Below are 20,555 nucleotides of genomic sequence, written 5' to 3'. Positions count from 1 at the left end.
TTGAGAGCTGTAATAGTAAAGACGTCTCGCCATTATTTCTTGTTCAAAATTATCTATCTTATATGAAAGCTTATCAGCTTTCTACAGACTATTTATTTGTTTTGACATAGCACAATCACAATACACAACAATAATTAGTTTTTAAAGCTATTGGTCTAAATTTAATATGTATTTATAAATACAATTTATTAATATATATTATAATATGACCAAATTGTGTAAGAAATCAAAACATAAACAAAATTCTTACTCTAAAAAAGCGGCAACACTTTATACACTTTTGCCACACGCTGAACTGTCACTAAAATTTAAAGTATTCCGATATCAGTTGCGTACAATTATCCAATCTATTTAATTAAAGATATTATTTTGTGCAATATTAGACTTGAAGAGTTATTTCATAAAATTTATATTATTAATAATAACAAATGTTTTTGCTTATTTAATCAATATAATTCCAAAATTTTCAATATAATGATGATTACATTTTTCTGATTATTACACCATGTTGACGCATATGAAAGATCGAGCAGTTCCGTATGGGTTTCGTATTATTAGCCGTGTTAGAAACATTTAAACTCTAAGGTTGACGTTCTGGAAATTTTAAATACAAGTGACATCACTTTGTATAAATCGTGACGTGCAAGTGTTTTACTTTGAAAAATGGTATATATCGTTTGTCATTTTGGACCTGAGTGTCTTTGACTAAATATTTCAGGTATTTTTTAGTTGGTTTAACCTGATGCTAAATGGAGATTAAGGAACCTTCTATTTCAAGGAATACTATTGATGTTTACACATCCAGATTCAGTCTCTTGCATTGTTAAATAACTTTTCTTGTATTGCCTTATAATATAAAAAGAAGGTACTCACAATATTTCAAATATTCTGTTGATCAGATTAACTGGATGGTGTCCTCAGCATCAGTCGAATCTTAAATAAAAAATGGCCTCCAGTCGAACTGGAACATAAAAGAAGGCTCCGTACGATGATGTGAGTGACCGTCACTTCAGGATAAAGATCGCTTCAAAAAATGGGGGAAATTTGAATTCTCAGTCAAGGCAAATTGGAATTCCCAATTGAAACAAACTTGGATTTTAAAGTGACAAACTTATATTTTCAAAGTGATAAAGGTTGCCTCAAATATGGAATACAATTGGATATACAACTGGATAAAAATGGCCTCTGGATAAGAGATTACAATCTGGAATAAGGCTTCGCCACAGCAATATTATTATTTCTGATGCTAAAACTTGAGTAAGTGGAGTTCAACAGCTGAGAGAGTGGGTTCATCGCTCTAGACCATTAAAGTGGATTTAATACATCTTTAAGCCATTTATGCGGCACTGAATCAACGGCCTTGTAGGCAATGAAGGCAGTAAAAGGTTCCTTTTTTGGAGTATGCCTGGTTATAAATGAGTGAATCGATAATTAGTTGTTCTTTGCAACTTATGGATACCTAAGCACATTCTTTCTATTGAGTCTCTTTAATATTGTTTGGAGAACAGTGTTGGTAGATACGCTGGGCGACACAGGATGTGACCAATTTGTACAAAGTTGGAAGACAATTAGACAAAGTAATTGGGCTGGATCTGGGTTATTATTTTAATCCTTCGGTATTAAATAAGTGGTTTACTGAGTAAGCAATGATGCTTTTTCCTGCGAATTAAATAACATGATTAATTAATATTGATTAACACTAATAAACACTACAAAATTTCTTTAGCCAGAAGTTTTGAACTGCGTCTGGTTCAGGATATTTCCAGTTATATTCCAGTCTTTGATAGTGTTCAAAACTTTTTATCTGTGGGGGTTTCATAAGAAATATTGAAGTGTTGAAAGTTGTTCATTGTATCTTCAATCTATCCAGCAGTGGCGTTCAAAGTTGATTTCCTTCAAACAGCCAAGCCAATAAGAGAGGAACTCTTATTGGCTTGGAGCGATTTATTTTTATTTTCTACTGCGGAATTAAGTTTCCTATAGAACTTCTTCTACGGCACTACAGTCCAAATTGAGCCTTGGCTTCCTTTATTTTTTGACTCCACTCTTGCTTGTCTGTGGCTGATCTTCTCCATACATGGACTCCTAAAAAGGCTTGTGCGTCGCTGTTTACTGTATCTTTCCAGCACTTTCTTGGCTTTCCAACCGGTCTCTTTTCCTACATTCTAGCATTTAGTGCTCTTTTTGGTAGCCTATCCTCTCCCATTCTTATCACATATCCGACCCATTGCAATCTTTGTATTCTAATGAAGTCTGGCAGTGGTGCTTCCTTATAAAGTTAATAAAGCTTGTTGTTAAATCGATTTCTAAAGATTCCGTTTTCCATCAGAGGTCCTAGTATTCTTCTCATTACTTTCCTTTCGAATGTGACGAGTTTGTTTTTGGATGTTTCCTTCAGGACCCATGATTCACTGCCATAGCATGCTACTGGTCGAATTAAGGTTTCATAGATTCTCATCTTTGTATTTCCGTGGACTTTTTAGACCGAAATATATGGGAGAGGGCAAAATAAGCACTGTTTGCCTGCATTATTCTCTTCCGTATTTCCCCATTTTCTGATCCGTCGCCATATATTTCTACTCCTAGGTATGTAAACTTTCCAACTGTTTCAATGTCATCTTCATGTATAATGTTTTGTGGGACTATATTTCTTCTCGTCTGTATCATTATTTTTAATTTTTCTGTATTAATTTCCAGACCTTGCCTTTTTGTTTGCGTTTTTAACTCTGCGTTTGTTTCCTGTGTTCCTGTTGATTTGATGTTCTACTCATAATATTAATATCATCGGTTGATTACTATTTAACATTAATACCAACAGTTGAACCATTCGGTTGGTCAGTTGCCTAACCGCACACTCCAGTGCCAGGTTAAACAAAGTTGGGGCCAGCCCATCTTCCTGCTTTAGTCTTCGCGAACGACTAGTTCCTATAGAAACGATGTCTCTAAATGCTCAAAGAGTGTATTGTTACATTTTCGGTTGTAACTAACTTTGTATCTCCGTAGGAGGCCTGAATGAATGGAGAATTTCTGTTTTAACGTGTCCATGTATTGTTCAGCTGTGTTGTTTTCTGGGTCATATTGAGATTGCCTTCTTTAACTCTTTTAATTAATGTTTTAATTCTCACTCCTTGCATGTATTCCGTAATTTGTCCAATCTTTTTACGCAATAATTCAGTGATCTTTAGCAGTCGTTTTTCCCAGGGTTTAAATTGTTATTATATATTATATTTCCATAAAATATCTCGCTCTATCCCTAAATCATAGTAAAAGTGTCATAACTAGTGTAATTATTACGAACGTCACCGGTGTATTAATATTTTTAATATAGTTTGCTCTAGGCCATAATTCTGTGTCGCATATAAATAACTTCTTCATACTAACCTGATAGTTACTATTGTTCCAAAAAGACTACTTTCTTTTTCTATTTAGGTGAATTATATCCTTCTTCGAAAGTGATATACGAGGTTCGAGCTTACTTCCCTAAAAACAAATACGGGACATGTCAATTGCAAATATACTTTTTTCAAAAATACATAAATTATATCCAGCTAGGCCGCCATTCCTGTTCCAGGACAAAAACAAATATTTCATCCGCTACATTATCTCGGCTGATCGTGAGGGAATCGAGTGGGATTTCTACTGGGGGTTCGGAAACATGTATAAAATCTAGTTAAGCGTTAAAGGATCAGATTAATATTTCACGGTGTAATAGGACAATGATGTACATGCAATGTTACTTTGAAATATCTGTTGTTAACTAGGAAATAAACTTCACTTTTGGTGCTTCCTAATTTTGTATTTTAATAACTAAAATATGTACGTAATATACATCGCAAATCATTTTAATGCCATAAAATACATTTAAAATTTCTACTTTAATCCAAGTTCCTTATATTGTAATTACTGGCTCTGGAGGAAAGCTTACACAGTTATAGATTTGTTCACATAGAGGTGCTTTTAAAGATATTTTTTACCTACTCTTCAACGGTCTTCAAAAGTTCCTCCAATAGATATCGTCGATATAAATAACTACAGTACGGTGGCCAAATGGAATCGGAGAAACGGGTTGTTCGGTTGATCGCATCGTTCGGATTACCTATGACTTTTTTATTGGGAGAAGAAAAACTGAAAAAAACACAATGAAAATGACTGAAAATGCTTTATGTATATTAATAAAATATTATATTATACAAATATGTATCCTATACATTTAATAAATACATATTATTCACATAATGTCAATGGAGAAATGCTTAGTCATTTGAGGTTTGCTGACGATATTGTCCTTTTTGCTGACAGAATCGATGATGCAGTATCGCAACTGGAGAAACTATACCTAGCCTCCCTACAAGTAGGATTAAAAATCAACCACACAAAAACACAAATCATGACAAATCTTGTGTTAAGCGAAAATATTTCAGTACATGGCATGCATATTGAAGAAACCACCTCATATAAGTACTTAGGACATAAAATACGCATAGGAAAAGATAATCAAACGTGCGAACTAAGCCGCCGCTTAGGACTCACTTGGGTGGCATACGGCAAGCTAAGCTATGTTCTTAAATCAGAACTGCCTATGTGTCTTAAAAGAAAAGTCTTTAATCAGTGCGTGTTGCCAGTACTTACATATAGTGCAGAGACATTAACACTAACCAAGAAAGTAAGAAATAAAATTTGTGTTACTCAAAGAGCCATGGAACGATCGATGTTAGGCATTTCTCGTAGGGATCGGATCACGAACAAGGAAATACGACGGAGAACAGGAGTGTCAGATGCCATAGAAAGAATTATGACCTTTAAGTGGAACTGGGCGGGCACATAGCTAGAATGTCGGATAACAGATGGACACAGCGAATAATACAGTGGAGACCGAGACAAGAAGCACATCGAAGTAGAGGTCGTCCACCAACAAGATGGTCTGATGACATAAAACGGATCGACAAAAATTGGATGCAAACAGCACAAAACAGAAATACATGGAAAAGACTGAGGGAGACCTATATCCAGCAGTGGATAGATCCGGGTTAAATGATGATGATTATTCACATAAACTTCAATGGGGAGCAGCAACAAAATCTGAAATTTTTTTCTGGACGCCAGTCTCAAAGTGCTGATCAATCGCTCTGTCTCTTATACGCCCCAGCATTATGATCTCCTTGCTGCTGTTGAGGTTGTCTTCTGCCCAACTGATGGCCATGTTCAGGGCTTTAACAGTTTCAGCAACAGAAGTTTTTGAAACAGGTGGTTCATTATCGGCATTCTCCTCTTCCGTTTCTTCATTTTGAATGGCCCTTACAATTTCTTCATCCTTGAGCATTTCTTGGGTATCAATTTCTTTGTCACAGCCACCTGATGTCCATTCTCTAACCTCAGATTCAGTAATTATTGACTTGTTGTCTTGAGACAGCTGAGCGACAAGGGGGCTTAAAATTATGTCTTTTTCTTTCGATGAAGAGTCGTCAACAGCCGCTAAGTTTGGGCTAAAGTTTTTCCAAGAAAGTTAAATCAAACGTTGTGAAATGGATGAACAACAATTTGCCAAATTGAAAACTACGTCCTTGGGAATAACTTTTTTCAAAGCTACTATCAGATCCGTTCCACTCTCGTCAGCAAGAATGTTGGAGAGTAAAGCTTTTCGATAGCGCAGTTTTGTGTTCTGGATGACATTCTGGTTGATTTGTTAAATCATAGCTGTCGTGTTAAGTGGTAAGAACATGGCAAAAATTTTACCATCTTTACTATGAAGTTCATCAGCGGATGGATGACCAAAGCAGTTGTCCAGCAGCAACACTGTCTTCTGAGGGAGGTTCACACCTGCCAGATGACGACGAACATCAGGGATGCATTCAGTTTTGAACTAATCCAAGAACAAATCTTTTTTGTCCTCGATACCATACGGGAAGATCAACAGATTTGATTGCACGAGCCTTGTTAACCATCCCCACAACAAGCAAACGAAGTTTGTGAGTCCCTGAAGCATTTGCACAAGGCATAAAGGTGATTCTTTCTTTCATAATTTTTCGACCAGGAACGTTCTTTTCTTGAGATGACATTAATTTGTGGTCTGGTAACATGTGCCAAAATAACCCACTTCCATCTGCATTGTAAATTAGCTCAGGTGTTAAGTTGTTTTTAATCACAAGTTCTTCAAATGTAGTTCGGAAGGATTCGATGCCGTCGGCAGTACTCGAAAGTTTCTCACCTGTAATTTTGAGATGTCTATTTCCATGATGTCGTTTGAAGTTGTCAAACTAATCCTTACATGTGCTAAAAGCTTGGTGATTTGATACCATTTCACGATGGAAATGACGGGCTTTTTCACAAAACATTTCACCACTCACCGACACATGCTTTCTATGCTGTTGTACGAACCACATGAACAACGCACTTTCTACCTTCGGATATTCGGGGGCTTTTATGGTTTTCCTCTTCCCTGGACCGCTTTTCGTTTCGCTGACGAACTTTTAGATCTTTTTATATTTTTGTTAATATCCGTAATGGTAGATTTGTTAATACAGAACTGTTTTAAAATGAAACTGTAGTTAATTTCTTGCTGTATCAACTTGAGAATTTTGGTCTTTTGTTCGATAGTCAAAGTCGCGTGTTTACGTGGAGCCATCGTGATACGAAGGCACTAACAGAACTAAATAATATGTAGGTGAGCCAGAAAAGTAAAAACCGATGTTCGTCATCACCAACTACCGCGTCTTTCGGACGACCTTGGGTTCGGATTAACGCGACCATACTTATTTGCTATGTATTTATAAGTTAGCAGAAAAGTTCACTATTTTTTTAGGTGCTGTTCAATTTATTGTCATTGTTTTTATTTTCCCAAGTTGCTTATTGAATATTTAACTATTTTTAAAACTTTTATTTCAATTCAAAAGTTTAATTTAAATATTTTTAAACACTTAAATTCTTGTATAGTAAATTATAAAGTTAATTAACCGTTGCAATATACATTAATACCATCACTTAGTTGCGCAACTTCCTTCCCCCAGCACGTATAGTTCTCATCTTTGTCCTTCACCTGTATGAAGTTTAAACTGATTTCGATGAATGTTTCTCTTATCCGCCCTTCTACTTCAAGTTCTAGTAATTAGATAGTATCAAAGTATATATAATACCCTATCTTGTTTTCATTAAGAGCTAATTCAAAGTTAAATGGTCCATTTTCTTTAACGAGGGGAGTATAAAGTTTCATCCCCTTTATACCCTATAGGCAACTACGAATTTTTGACACAATGCATGTTTATTTAAAGGTGCTTAAGATGTTTTAGGTTAATTATTTCAATTTGTGTCTTAACCGCACGTAAGGATACGACAGGGAGACGTGCTCATATCTCATTTTTGATACAAGACGTGGAAAGACTGTAATATGTGCTGAGTTATGCAATAGGAAATCTAATTAGAGTATACACTCATAATCTAGACCTATCTGATTGCACCAAACTTATGGAAGTTTAGGACAGTTGTATTCTTATCCCATTTGATCAAAGATTTCTATTGTGCCTTAGATCTTGAATTTTATTCATTATTTGAATCGTTTATTTCAGAAACCACCTAAGTGTGCTTTTTTCAACTTTCATCGATGCATGGTTGAAATGCTTATTGAATTTAGAGGAAGATGTAAATTCAAGATCTACGTGCTACAAAAGCCTGTAAAATATGGAATTAAAGTAATGTATCTAAGTGATGTCCGAACCAGTTACTTGTTGAATGCCTATATATATGGAGAAAAAAATACCGATGGAGTAGGCCTGGATGATCAAGAAAAAAAACTAAATGTTTCAACTCAATTTGTTCTCCGATTATGCAAGCCTATTTATAAGACAACTCTATAGAACTAGTAGATATCCTAAAGATGAAAGGTTTGACATACGTAGGTACGATGAAAAAATTAAAAAAAATAAAAAGGAAATTCAACCGGCGTCCCTTCCAATGGTTTCCAGAAAAGTTGACGATATCTTTATGGGTTTACTAAAGAAATAACGCTTCTTTCTCATGTGCCAAAGCGAAACAAGGCGGTTATACGTTTCATAGATGCACCACAGTGAAAGTATTGATGGTGATTCTGGAAAGCCTGAAATGCATTTTATAACGCGACAAAGGGTGGAGTAGATGCTCAATTTATCAAAAGTTTAGCACATAATTTAGTAACCCTACTGCTTACCAGAAGACTAGCCAACACACGAATTTCGAGAGAAATTCGAATGAATATTAGTAGGATACTTCAGGTTCCAGTTCCGGTTGTCGAAACAGTGAACGAGTGCCAAATAGAAAAACCTGCCCTATCTGTCTGCCAAGGCTAAAAGAAAAAAACTGAAAAGATAAGTAATAGGCACACTTAAGTAAGTATAGAAAGAGTGTTTTTACTATGCTTATATTGAAAAATACAAGTAGACTACACACTACAATATGTTTATATACAAAGATCTGGCCTTGCTCACTTATTCAGCTTCTGGCAGCTCCGTGTCCAACTCCTTATCAGTTGTTGGCCATTGGATGATAGTGTCATAGAAATTTTCGTATCCAACAGCGTATTTAATCAACTTTTTTATATCGTCTATCTTTTTTTTTGTTAATTGGAACCTAAAACAAAAAATCTCACTGTGCAAAATCCGATAAAACAAAAACCTAAACATACTTTCCCCAGAGGATAAGCTTTCTCTGTTGGTAGTTTCGGAGGGCTGGCAGTTTGTAGCAATGTGAAGGTAGATGTTGTTATTCTTCCAATGAATTTGCTTGCTACCGCTTTTCCCGGAGTATCCTTGTTGTAGAGAAACTGCTTGTACTTGGACACTTTGAATGGCTCCTTACTTTCTTTGGATACTTTTGATGTTTCATCCAAATTTGGCATTTACTTTTAAATTGTACAGTACTACCAAAAACACATTTTTTGTTATTTTGTCCCTTTGGTGGTTCCTGAAATAAATGATTTATTTATTTCTGTTGATTGCACTATAATATTGTTTTTGTTTTTTTATTTTGTCATGTCCATTTAACAGTTCATCGAGGGAAACTTTAGTATTCAGCCATTACATGATCAGCCTCACTTAGAACTATTGTTTCGCTTGATCTCCTATTCTTAAAGTTCTGTATTCGGCTCTATAAACAGAGAGGTACTACCTGAAGTGCTGATATACAAGTGTTTCGTACTTCAGACTCTCAACTCACGCCAACAGGTGAACACTGAACACTGCTCCAACCCGATCGAATCTTTAGGGTATGCCTTATACTATATATAGCTCCCTCTGAGATCACAAGGGTTGAAGTTACATTGACCACGAAAGATAAATAAGTAAAAGACCATCGTCAACCCCCCTTCCCTCTGAATGACCACGATGAACAACACACCTGACTGAAATCACGCCACAGCTACTTTCGTCACACAAAACAGCTGGAGGTTTCAGCAAACGAAAGAGAGAACTTTGGAGCAGCCGACACGATCCACAACCTTTACTCGACCATAAGGAGGAACTACCTACTTAATTACACTTACCTTTCCATGTGGAAAACTCTAAAACCGCTCTGAGAGAAGTGGAGTGATACGCTGCAAGTATAATCTGAAAAAGTGGTGCTATACTGAAGATAATCTGTATGAATATAGCTCTGCAAAATCTAATAATTATCTGCTGGTATGCAGATATCGTATATGATATCGATATCGCATGGATATCGTAAATCATTGGGAGATATGTTCACCCCTAAGAATTACGTTCGGGTGCAACAATTCATTGGAGCGAGGTGTATTAACTCGAGTAAAAACAGGAGTCATTCCACCGCGCTCCAATGCTCCAGACCATTCCTCTCCCCCTTATAGCACTCTAATGCGCGATAGGGGCGCAACTATCAGCCAAATGCTCTTCATGTGGAGATCCTGGGTAATAGAACCCCAACATGGTTTCCTAACCGAATTCAAAACTCAGGACAGCGCATTGTCGCTATGATCCTGTTATCTTAATGTGAACTAAAAATTGCTTACTTGAGCCTCAAGTCTTCGCTCTGAGCTAGGCTCAGTTCGGAGACTTGGTGCTCAAGAAGTTGTGCCCTACGTGCCTGGGTTTTGGGGTTTGTGTTGATTTTTTTGTTAGCTGCTTGCGCCGGTTTTTGTTAGCATTTTAGCATAATATTAAAAAAATATGACAATATAAAATTTGTCCACTTAAAGCAACTGGGCCCACGCTTTTCGTTGCGGTTGTCCACGAGTTTTATCGAGCTACGAACTGTCTTCTTAGTGTGTTGTTATGTTATTTTTGTATGTTTTTTCGCTGGTGTTTTGTTTTCTCTCTGGTGGTTTTGTTATTTTCTCTCTAGTATATGTTTGGTGTTATTCGATTATTCGTTGTTTCGGTCTTTTGTGCTTCCATTATGGAAAGCGTCATACCTCATCATCTCTCGTATTATGTGACTTGGATGATTCTCTATCTCTGAGAACTTTGTTCTTGCTTTATCTTTCATAATCTCAGTCACTCTGATTTGCTGCAATTCTCTGAAGAGGAATCTTTCTGCAACGTATCTCGGTAAGTTGGCTGCTTCTCTTAGGCTGCTGTTGTGTACCGCCTGTATTTTCTTTTTGGATGTATTGCATATGTGTCCCCATGCGGGAGATGCATATGTTAGTATAGGAAGAATTATACCATTTATTATTCCTTCCTGCTAGGCCTCTTATAGATGCTTTGGCCATGTTAGCTTTTTGTACTGTGGCGTCTTAACGTTAAGCCCCTGTCCATAAATTCGATTTTCTTGTGCAGCGGCTTCTGTTTTATACGATCGTCGGCCTTACATCTCCTCTAGTGCGCATTGATGAAAGTGGAACTCGGTGCATAAAAACAAAGATAAAATATATAGTATTTCTGTGAATGTATTTAGATCTAATTTGGTGTAAGATTTTATTGTGTTTCAATGTTTTTTAAACTATTTATCAGATAGTTTGGAATGTTTATGTAAATAAATACTACATCATTACTTACTATAATATATGTGGCAGCCGTAGCTCAGTGGCTATGTTACTGGCTTAACAAGCTGGAGGGCCCGGGACAAAATTTTCAATTTCTAATTTACCTGGGCTGCCAATCTGCTTCGAAGGGCACGTAAAGCCGTCGGTCCCGGCTACGAAAGTAGTCGTTAAGTCATGTTAGGGGCGCTTGCGCGACGTCAAAACCCTGACACTAGACCTTAGCCAGAAGGTTAAACGAACTTTACTTTTTACTATAAAATCTGAATTTTAAATTTTAACATTGTTTTTAAACGTGGCAAAGTCAAAATAATCTTTAATTACATATTCATTATTGTAGTTATACGCATTTGTGAACATTTTTGTTGGAAAATTTTCTTATTTACAATTTGGGAAGTCTGTGGATAAAATGACCTCATTAAAATAATTGGCTTGTGTATCTTTGGTAATGAATAGAAATGTGGAGCCACAGTATTGTGTATTTTTAGTGATTTAGCTTTACTCCCTAAGGATATATCAGACACAAACAGTTCCACAGCACTGCCTATAGCTCGCGATAACACCGTCCTTTCATACAACACCGGCTATGAAAGCCCACAAAACTATGTTTCTGTAATATAAGACGGTTTTGTATTTTTTTTATAAAACGGTTTTTATTTTTTACAAAGTTACAATTTTATATGCAAATAATTTTGTTTCTTATTACCGTTTCTAATTTTTACAGTGTAGTAATTACTAGACAAAGCTAAACTAATAAAAGTACATAAAAGTCAAAAGCTCTATTTAGCTAACAAAAGTACACCCTTATCCCAACAACTTAATCTGATGACATCAATCATGTAGTGGGGATGAAGAAAGCGAGTAAAGGTAATCTTATTATTAACTTGTCAGTGTTATAAAAGATATGGAAATACGGTAGCTCCTCGGTCTTATACTCTTCCCAGTCTTCCCTCTTTTGTGTTCATGCCTTGTAGACGACGACCGTAATTTACACTTTAAGAATCTCTACAAAATGGCGATAACGGGACACTTGGTGCGAGAACGGGTCTTATCTTTTGTCAAATATGGAGGCAGTAAATAAGTTTTCTTGAATGCACACGTCGGATCACCTGCAAATGCATTGCGAGTGCACTATTTTAAACGATATGGCTCGATTCTCACTAGCAAACAGCTTGGATGTGTAATAATTTTATACTATATTCCCTTAGCTTATGTTCAGTACGTGCTACTTACTTTCGACGTCGTTTTTCCTGCCATTGAATGTGCTACTTTTATATTTAATAAAATAACATTTTACTATCAAAACTGATCTTTGTTTTAAATTTAGATTTTTCTTATTCAACGTATTTTTTTTGCATATTATGAGATATAGTTCGTATTTTGGTTATTTTGATACCGTAAAGAATGTTTTTAAAACATTTTTTGAAGAATCGTTTTTTGTCCAATAAATCCTTTTTTGTCTCCACTTTATTTCCCATATAGTGTTATTAAGGCATCCTGCCAGTCTATTTGCTTTTTGTACTTGTCTCTCACTTCTTTGTCCATGTCTCCATAGCTAGACAGTGTAATTCCCAGGTGATCTTAGATGAAGAATAACAACAGAAAAAGAAAACATAAATTACATATAAACGCTTCTGGATTCCTTAAGCTTGGAAGAAGAGAGCAACGGGAGGGGAATTCTTTACCCTATTTAAAAAGTTGATGTACGATGAAGACAAGTTTTTTGAATATTTCAGAATGTCTCAGAATTTATTCATTTCAAATCTTTTATACGGTACAATACTGTCGTTGGTTCGTGCCCGGCGTATGCGAATTTTCCGATTCATTTTCTTAAAAGAATATTTTTACGTCGCCAGTGAAATCACGTCCTGTTCACATTCACGGTACGGTCACGGGTGCGGTCACGGGTGTGTGTGTGTGTGTGTGTGTGTGTGTGTGTGTGTGTGTGTGTGTGTGTGTGTGAATAACTTATTACTGTACATAAAAGAACGGCGATCACGGTCTCCGTTTAAAACCAGCGTTATTAAAAATCACGGTGTGATTTAAAGATAACAACGTTTACCACCACTTTATAGTACAATTTAAATATATAAATATATCTGTACGATCAATTTTGTTGATTTTTTTCGGTGATTATCTACTTTATGTGTAAAAAAAATAAGGAAATAAAAAAGTCCATGAAAATAACTATTTACTGATGAGGCTAATACAGTTTGGTGTGTTGAGTAACGACTTACAATTTCTTGAAAAACCTTAACGATATCTCTCTCTCTAAATTACATTTTTCCATCTTTATTAAAAGAGTGTATTCTTCGAAGCCAACCCTGTACTACGTTGTGAGAAATCGAAAAATAAAAATGTTCTCTTTTATTGTTTTATATTTATTCAGTTGCTGCTCAGTATAGCGAATATACATTACTTTTCTGTTCTTTAAATCAATTGAAATACCAAAATCTTTCCGTTACTTTCTAAATTTATCAATGCAGCGGTTGTGTGAATTGTCTATATATTGAAATAATAAATCACGAAGCTCGAGAGATTTATAGCTTTTTTTGATCATTGCGCTATCGCCTTTTCTGATGCCAATTTATTTTTTTGTTTCAGAATGATCGCCAGGCTGTTCCTTGTGCTTTGCGTCGTCTCTAGTGCATGGGCATTATGCCCGACGAAATGTACGTGCTTCTTGGACTACAAAGGACGAAACGCGGTGGTTTGCAAAGAAGGGGGAATGGTGGGACCTTTGAATTTAAACAACGTCAGTCTCGATACCGAAGTTATTAAAATAACTGCTCCAGATGACAATATGAATTCGCTGACTATGAGCCCGGTGTTTCAAAGCTATAAACAGCTGGAAGAGATACATATTACGAAATCGAACATACCCCAACTGGGAATGCATTTTTTCTACGGACTAAACAAACTTGACGTATTAAATTTATCTCAGAATAATATAACGCAGCCTCTCGACCACAACTTCCGTGGACTGTCGCATTTGAAGGAGCTGTATTTGGACGACAATCGGATTATTTCTTTACCTAGCGGGACGTTTAGGTATTTACATGGGCTTAAGCTTTTATCGATACAAAGAAATAGAATCGAGGAACTTACTCCGAGGATATTTTTAGAGATTAGTAAACTGAGAATGCTGAAGCTTAGCGGAAACAATTTGAGGGAGTTACATCCTGAAGTTTTTAAGGATATACAGGTAGGTAGTTTTGTAAATAATTCGTTATAAAAAATTAAAAAATAAGTAAAAAACGAACAGGGTTCATACTTACAAAACAGTTTGTAGGATTTTATGATGTTATCAAAATTCTACGATAACACAAGAAAAAACTGAATGCGAGCACTATTGTTTAAATATTTAATTTTTGATGATTTTTTTATATTGACCGATGGCTTCATTTGGATGTTTTGTTAAAGCTTTTTCAAGGGTCTAACTAGTATATGTTTAGTTGTTTGCTATCCGTTGTTGAATGTCATAGTACCACATGTGACTTGCTTTCGTACATGTGTTTATTTGGAATGCAATGAGGTATGATTATCGAGGAAATTGGTAAAAAAAAAAGAAAAAAGAAGTTTTTTTTTTGAAAAGGATTAAATTTTTTTTATATCATATTCAATGGAGAATGGACAAATTAGTTAAATTAGAGACTATTATTTAAAAAAAAAGGAAAAAGAATAGGGATATGAAATATTTGTCGTGTATGGGTTTTTTTATTTGTTATGTATTATGAGAGAGTGATCTATCTGGCTCAAGTTACCGATGTCTGTTCTTTTATTTAGTGAAGATGGATGTTTTAGAATTTAGCACATTTCAAGGATGGATCGCTTATGATAATTTTGTTGTTTGCATAGTATTTTGGTATTGGTGAAATCGATACTGTGTTTAGTTGGAATGACATGTTGTTTACGGGCACAAGATGGTTTAGAAATCCTAATGTCGCTTTTGTGGGACGTTAGTCAACCTTGAAGAGAGCGGCTGGTCTGGCCAATGTAGCAGGACTCTGCACAGGGTATATGATAGACGAAATTAGTGTGTTCTAAAGGGGCCAGTGGAGTTTTTGTCTTCGAAAACAACTTACACACGGTTCTGGTGATTTTTAAAGCTATTTTAAAAGGTAAGTTTTTCAAATTTTTGTAAGCTTGTTCGAGATTTGGGGAAAAGTACGGGAGCAAAGTATATTTGGTGGTTTGTTCAGGGGCGAGTGGAAAATTATTCATCTGTATTTTATTAGAAATGGACGTTGATAGCCCGTTAATTTTCAATGAAAAATATTATTGTCAAATTTTTGGAACACCGTTGGGATCCACGATTTCTCCTATTCTAGTCAACTTTGTATTAGATGATCTTATTAATAAGAGTATCAAGAAGTTAGATTCCCAGGTTTCATTTGTAAAACGGTATGTTGACGATCTGATTTTAGCAACTCCACCGGACAAGACAGTGGGCACCTTATCAGTGTTTATCTACTACAATTTACATGTGAATTAGAGATTGATAACAGTATCCTGTTTTTAGCTATGTGAATTATTCGCACACATGTTAACTGATTAGTCACTACCTGGTACAGAAAAGAAATGACTAGCAACCGTTTCTTAAATTACCATTTGACACACCCAATTAGATATAAACTTAACCTGGTTAAATAGGTCACAAGCCCTAAGCTTTAAAGTGCACATGTTGACACACCCGCTTTACAAAGAAGAATTTCTCAACTTACTGAAGTCCATTCTTATAGATAACTCCTATCCCGCATCCATCATCAAGAAATTTCTATATTCTAAAAGCTATGGGCAGTCCATTACTGAAACACCCAACTTGGAAATCTAACTTCTTGATACTCTCATTAATAAGAACGTCTAATACAAAATTAACTAGAATAAGAGAAATCATGGACCCCAACGGTGTTCGAATAATTTGACGATAATATTTGTCATTGAAAATTAACGGGCAAAAATTAACATCCATTTCTAATAAAATACAGATGAATAATTCCCCACTTACCCCTGACCAAATCACAAAATATGCTTCGCTACCGTACTTCCCATAAATCACGAACAAGCTTACCAAACTTTTCAAAAACTTACCTGTTAAAATAGCCTTAAAAAACACCAGAACCGTAGGAAAGTGATTTTTAAAGACAAAAACTCTATTGGCTCATTTAGAACAATCTAATGTCGTCTATCATATACCCTGTGAAGAGTGCAACTCCTGCTACATTGGCCAGACCAGCCGCTCTCTTCAAGCCAAATTCTAAAACATCCAGCGTCCCTAAATAAAAGAACCGACATCGATAACTTGTGCCAGATATATATAGAACATAATAATATATAGAAAAAAAATTATAAAATAATTCAATTTAAAAATTACTCGTTTCATATTTTTCTTTCTTTTATTCTTTTACTGCCCCCTTGCAGTTATTCATCACACCCAAATGCACAAGGGTCAGTAGCGCCCATTTTGGGAATCACCTGTATACTTATGTGTAAGAAAATTTAAGCGGCACCTAATTTCAAAAGAAAAATATTAAACCATAACAGAAAAAACACGCAAATAAAGTTTGTCTAGGAATAATTATTTCTGTTTTTAAAGCTGTAAGATCTGGATGTTTTTCAAATGGCTCCCTGACCAAAATTTGACATTAAAAAATAGAAAATAACATGAACGGAAACACAACAAAAATCGACTAACGATTCTGCTTTGTGTGAAGTCTTTGTGCACTGAAAAATTAAACTTTTAATGATATTCAAATCAAAGAGACCTTTATGTTTTGATATAATTTATTTCCGATTGCTCAAGCGTTTAAAAATTCAATACACTCGAAAATCGACAACAACATTTTTTCCATCAATTAAAATTTATTGTAAATAGTAAGTAGTTATATTTTTTGTGTAAAACGTGGGGAACAATATCATTAGGTATTACCATGTTTTTATACTTATGCCATTTTATATTTCAAAATAATGGATTTTCGAATTTATATTGACATACAGTGACAAAGGTTCTACATTCGGTTTGAGTGTGACGGATATACTATTAAGTTTTGTTTTTTATCCCATTTTCGAAGAATCAGTTACAGCAAATTTAATTTAATTTGTTTACCTTTTTACATCGCTTCCAATTTGTCACACGCAGCATGTGATGTAATGTTATTAGGTTTTTTGCCCAGAGAAATTGAATGCAAAAGACCGGGGCTTTTTTATTGCAAATGACATGATTTAAAAAAGTAGCTTCTACAAGTTCCCTCGCTCGGGTTTTTTGTCCTTTATATTTTTTATTTAGGGGGTAAAACAATTAAAGAAATATTTTCTATTTATTCAAATGGATAAAGTCATCCTATATCTCTAGTGTGTTCATTACCCGCTATTGCATTCCATTCTACAATTATTCTGATCATAGTTTATAATCCTCCGTAACTTTATTAACTTCATATTATAGATTATCACATGTTTATATTTCCTTTTTTGCATAATTTGTTAACGTTTATTCACCAGTAGTCTTTACTGTGTTAAAATTTACTACCTTTCTTTTGATATCTTGCCTATTTATTATAAGTATTATTCCAATTTTCGGCTGTTTTACATTCTGCAATGACTCCTAAATAGATACGTATTTAACACTGGACATTACTTGCCATAAGGTCCCATTTAAAATTATCTTTCACAGTGGCGCTGTCACGTCATCTGTCACCATTACGTCACCTGTTATAACTAGTTGAGCAGCCTACATCTGTTTATTACCTCCCTCCAAATTTCACTATTCTAATAATAATCGTTCAAAAGATACGAGGGGGGGACTGTAAAATATACGACATAGGTGCAAGGTGAAGAACATTAAGGACTGAGTAGTAAACAGAAGAGTAGAATGAAATATGTAAGGCAAATGACAAGAAATAGAATAGTAAAGACGGCAAGAGACGGCTCCCCAATAGGAAGACGATCAGTAGGAAGATCATTAAAACGTTGGAACGACAACTTACTGGAGGCACAAGAAAAAGAAGAAGGAGATTTAAATGTTGTTTATTGGAACCTGTTTGATCAGCGATAGATAGAGTAAAGAGAGAATGATATCTAAACTCCGATTCGGAAACGGCACAAAAAAGAAGACATCTACCTATTCCCAAATATCAAATACTGCTTGAAAGGAACCTGCTATGATTCAATAGATGTAAAACGAAAATCGGCACAGCTACGTAACAGCCTGTCGGAAAATGAACTGAAAACTACTTCGAATGGAGCGTTGTAGGAATGAGGAAAAAGAGTGTGTGGAAAGAGGAAAAATAAAAAAAATATAACAAATTTCCAAATAAAGATATTATATCAATAGTCACAGAACTTAATCATAAGACCTGGTACAATATAGTAAACTTTCGTTGATTGGTGCAAACTCAAAAACATCATCTCAAAAGTATTACTCTTGTCTTTTAACTCACAAAACTTTTACTTTAACTGTAAAATAAAACTTCTTTGAGTAACTGACAGTCTAACTAAGGTAGTTAGTAAATATTTACGGCAGATAAATAATTAAAACGTACCTTTCAACTTTTACTAGACTATTTGTTCTGTCTGGCTCACTGAAGTAGTTCTTCGTTACTAAGTCAAACACGGTTTCTGTAATTTGAAATTCTATGCAATGATTAAAGTAAATTGTTAAGCTTTGAGAACATACAGGTGTGAATCAATATTTTGTGCGTTGTTGGTTTGGTTGCGAGTAGGCAAAAAAATACAAAATTATACAAAACCATAGAATGCTGACAAAAAAGATAAACTTAAATTTTGCAATAAACTTTACAGGAGTGAGTTTAAACATAATTGAAGGGTCAGGGGGAAAAACGGTTTTAGTCCATGTAGTAAAATTTTTCAGGAGACGAAAAACAAAGTTTATCCTTTAAAAATAAGGTTTAATTTCTGTTCTAAAAACTTAATTTTAATTTTACATCATGTTATATGTGATTAAAACCCAAAAAAAAACTATATGTGTTGGTAATATTAAAAACGGATGCCCGATTTAAATTTTCTCTTGGCCTCCACCAGCACTCTGGTTATTTGAGCAGTATTCTGGAACAAAAATTAGTTGTAGTATGAGTTTTAGTGTATCTACTAATGTTGATAATCTCATCTGGTACTGAAAAATATTTATCCTTACTCATCATTGTCGTTCATGAAGTCCAAGTATACATCATCATGGTGATCATTGGTCTCGCGTCCATCCCACATCAAGTTATTGTATGTCTTAGCTTCAGCATTGATGAGAAATTTAGTTAAAGACTGTAGGTCATTGTATTTTACACGAGAGATTGAGATTGGGGCCTCATACAAAACTTTACATTCTTGTGTGGGAATGTTGTTCTTTTGTTAATGATCCTTCATCCTTTTTTTCTTGTATTTATTAGTAATTTCATGGCTGTAATAACTACCCAAGAAGCTCGAACAATGATGACCTAACCTTGCTGTAGAAATATCTACATAAAGACTTCTGATTGGCCTTGCAGATACTGGGTACTTTAATTGGTACATAGGCTTCAAAAAATTAGGCCAAGACTTGAACATGCCTTTTCTGCAGTCATTTACTATGAATGGAGATGGTTTTGCACGACTATTTCTTATAACTTCCCTTCATTCCTCTGGAACCTTGACATAGGATTTTTAATTAATGAGACTCATCTCATGGTCACACTCTAAGTAACTGTGACCTCTAATAGGAAATATTACTTTAACATTGTCAAATCGTTTTTACTTTATCACTAAATAATGCAGATAACGTTTCACTATATAATTTTGCAAGATTACGAACAGTCGTAGACAGAATGGAAGTCACAAAATGGTCAATCATCGAGCACACTTCATCAGTTCCCTTTTTAGCAACACTTTCATCGTATGTATAAAACACAGATGTTTGATCAGAAAGAACATGAATAATGAATGAGACAAAAATTTAATTGTCGCTTGTAATAAACATCATTTGTAGTGATGTTGGGACTGTGCAAGTTCTTTTGGAAATCCATAGCAATGGCTTCCATGAGTTTTTCTGGCTTTTCTTTTGTATTGAGTTTTTAAGTCATAAAATGCAGTACTCTTACGTAAATGGAGATTTTCCTCACTTAACAACTTATTCAAGTCTTTTTCAAGGTTAAGGTTCGTTCCCTTCCACATTTGCAGTAGCATAGATTGTTCGAATGCAGCTTTGTTAGACTTATTACAGTCACATGTACTACATGTATCTTTCCGTGGATAACTAAATGAGAAATTATAATCTTGATTAAAAATACTTCTAAACGTGCCATAGGAAACTTTGTTATTGGAATTCAAACCTTTATACATTGACCACAGTTTTGAAATATTGATATCTTCAGGTAAATAAATTTTATCAGTGTCTTTTAGAGAATAATGTGACTTTCTACCCGTTAGTAATTTAAGAAATGAATTGACACAAAGTTTAGTTTCGTCACTTAATTGGTGGGGCCTGTTATTATGCTTACCCCTTTCATCTGGTTTTACAGTGCCATTAGAAGCCAGCGATTCTCTGATTGTTTGAATTCTTCTAGAAGTAACCCCGTGAATAGAAATAAAAGCTTTAATACAGACAGGTACT

General features: G+C 35.0%; 1 protein-coding gene across 6 annotated transcripts in view; it reads left to right on the top strand.

Annotated features, from left to right (window-relative positions):
• Positions 1–20,555, top strand: part of LOC140432865 (uncharacterized) — a 371,379-nt gene that overhangs the window by 341,908 nt on the left and 8,916 nt on the right. For all 6 annotated transcript variants that reach the window (XM_072521010.1, XM_072521013.1, XM_072521012.1 and 3 more), the window contains one exon: positions 13,565–14,165. In XM_072521010.1, coding sequence (XP_072377111.1) covers positions 13,565–14,165 — 601 coding nt within the window. The remainder of the gene's footprint in view (positions 1–13,564; positions 14,166–20,555) is intronic.

Source organism: Diabrotica undecimpunctata, chromosome 1 (assembly GCF_040954645.1).
Source record: "Diabrotica undecimpunctata isolate CICGRU chromosome 1, icDiaUnde3, whole genome shotgun sequence".
In the NCBI taxonomy this organism is placed as follows: Eukaryota; Metazoa; Arthropoda; class Insecta; order Coleoptera; family Chrysomelidae; genus Diabrotica; species Diabrotica undecimpunctata.
Note: the sequence above shows the minus strand (reverse complement) of the source record. Positions and strands in the feature narration are given on the sequence as shown.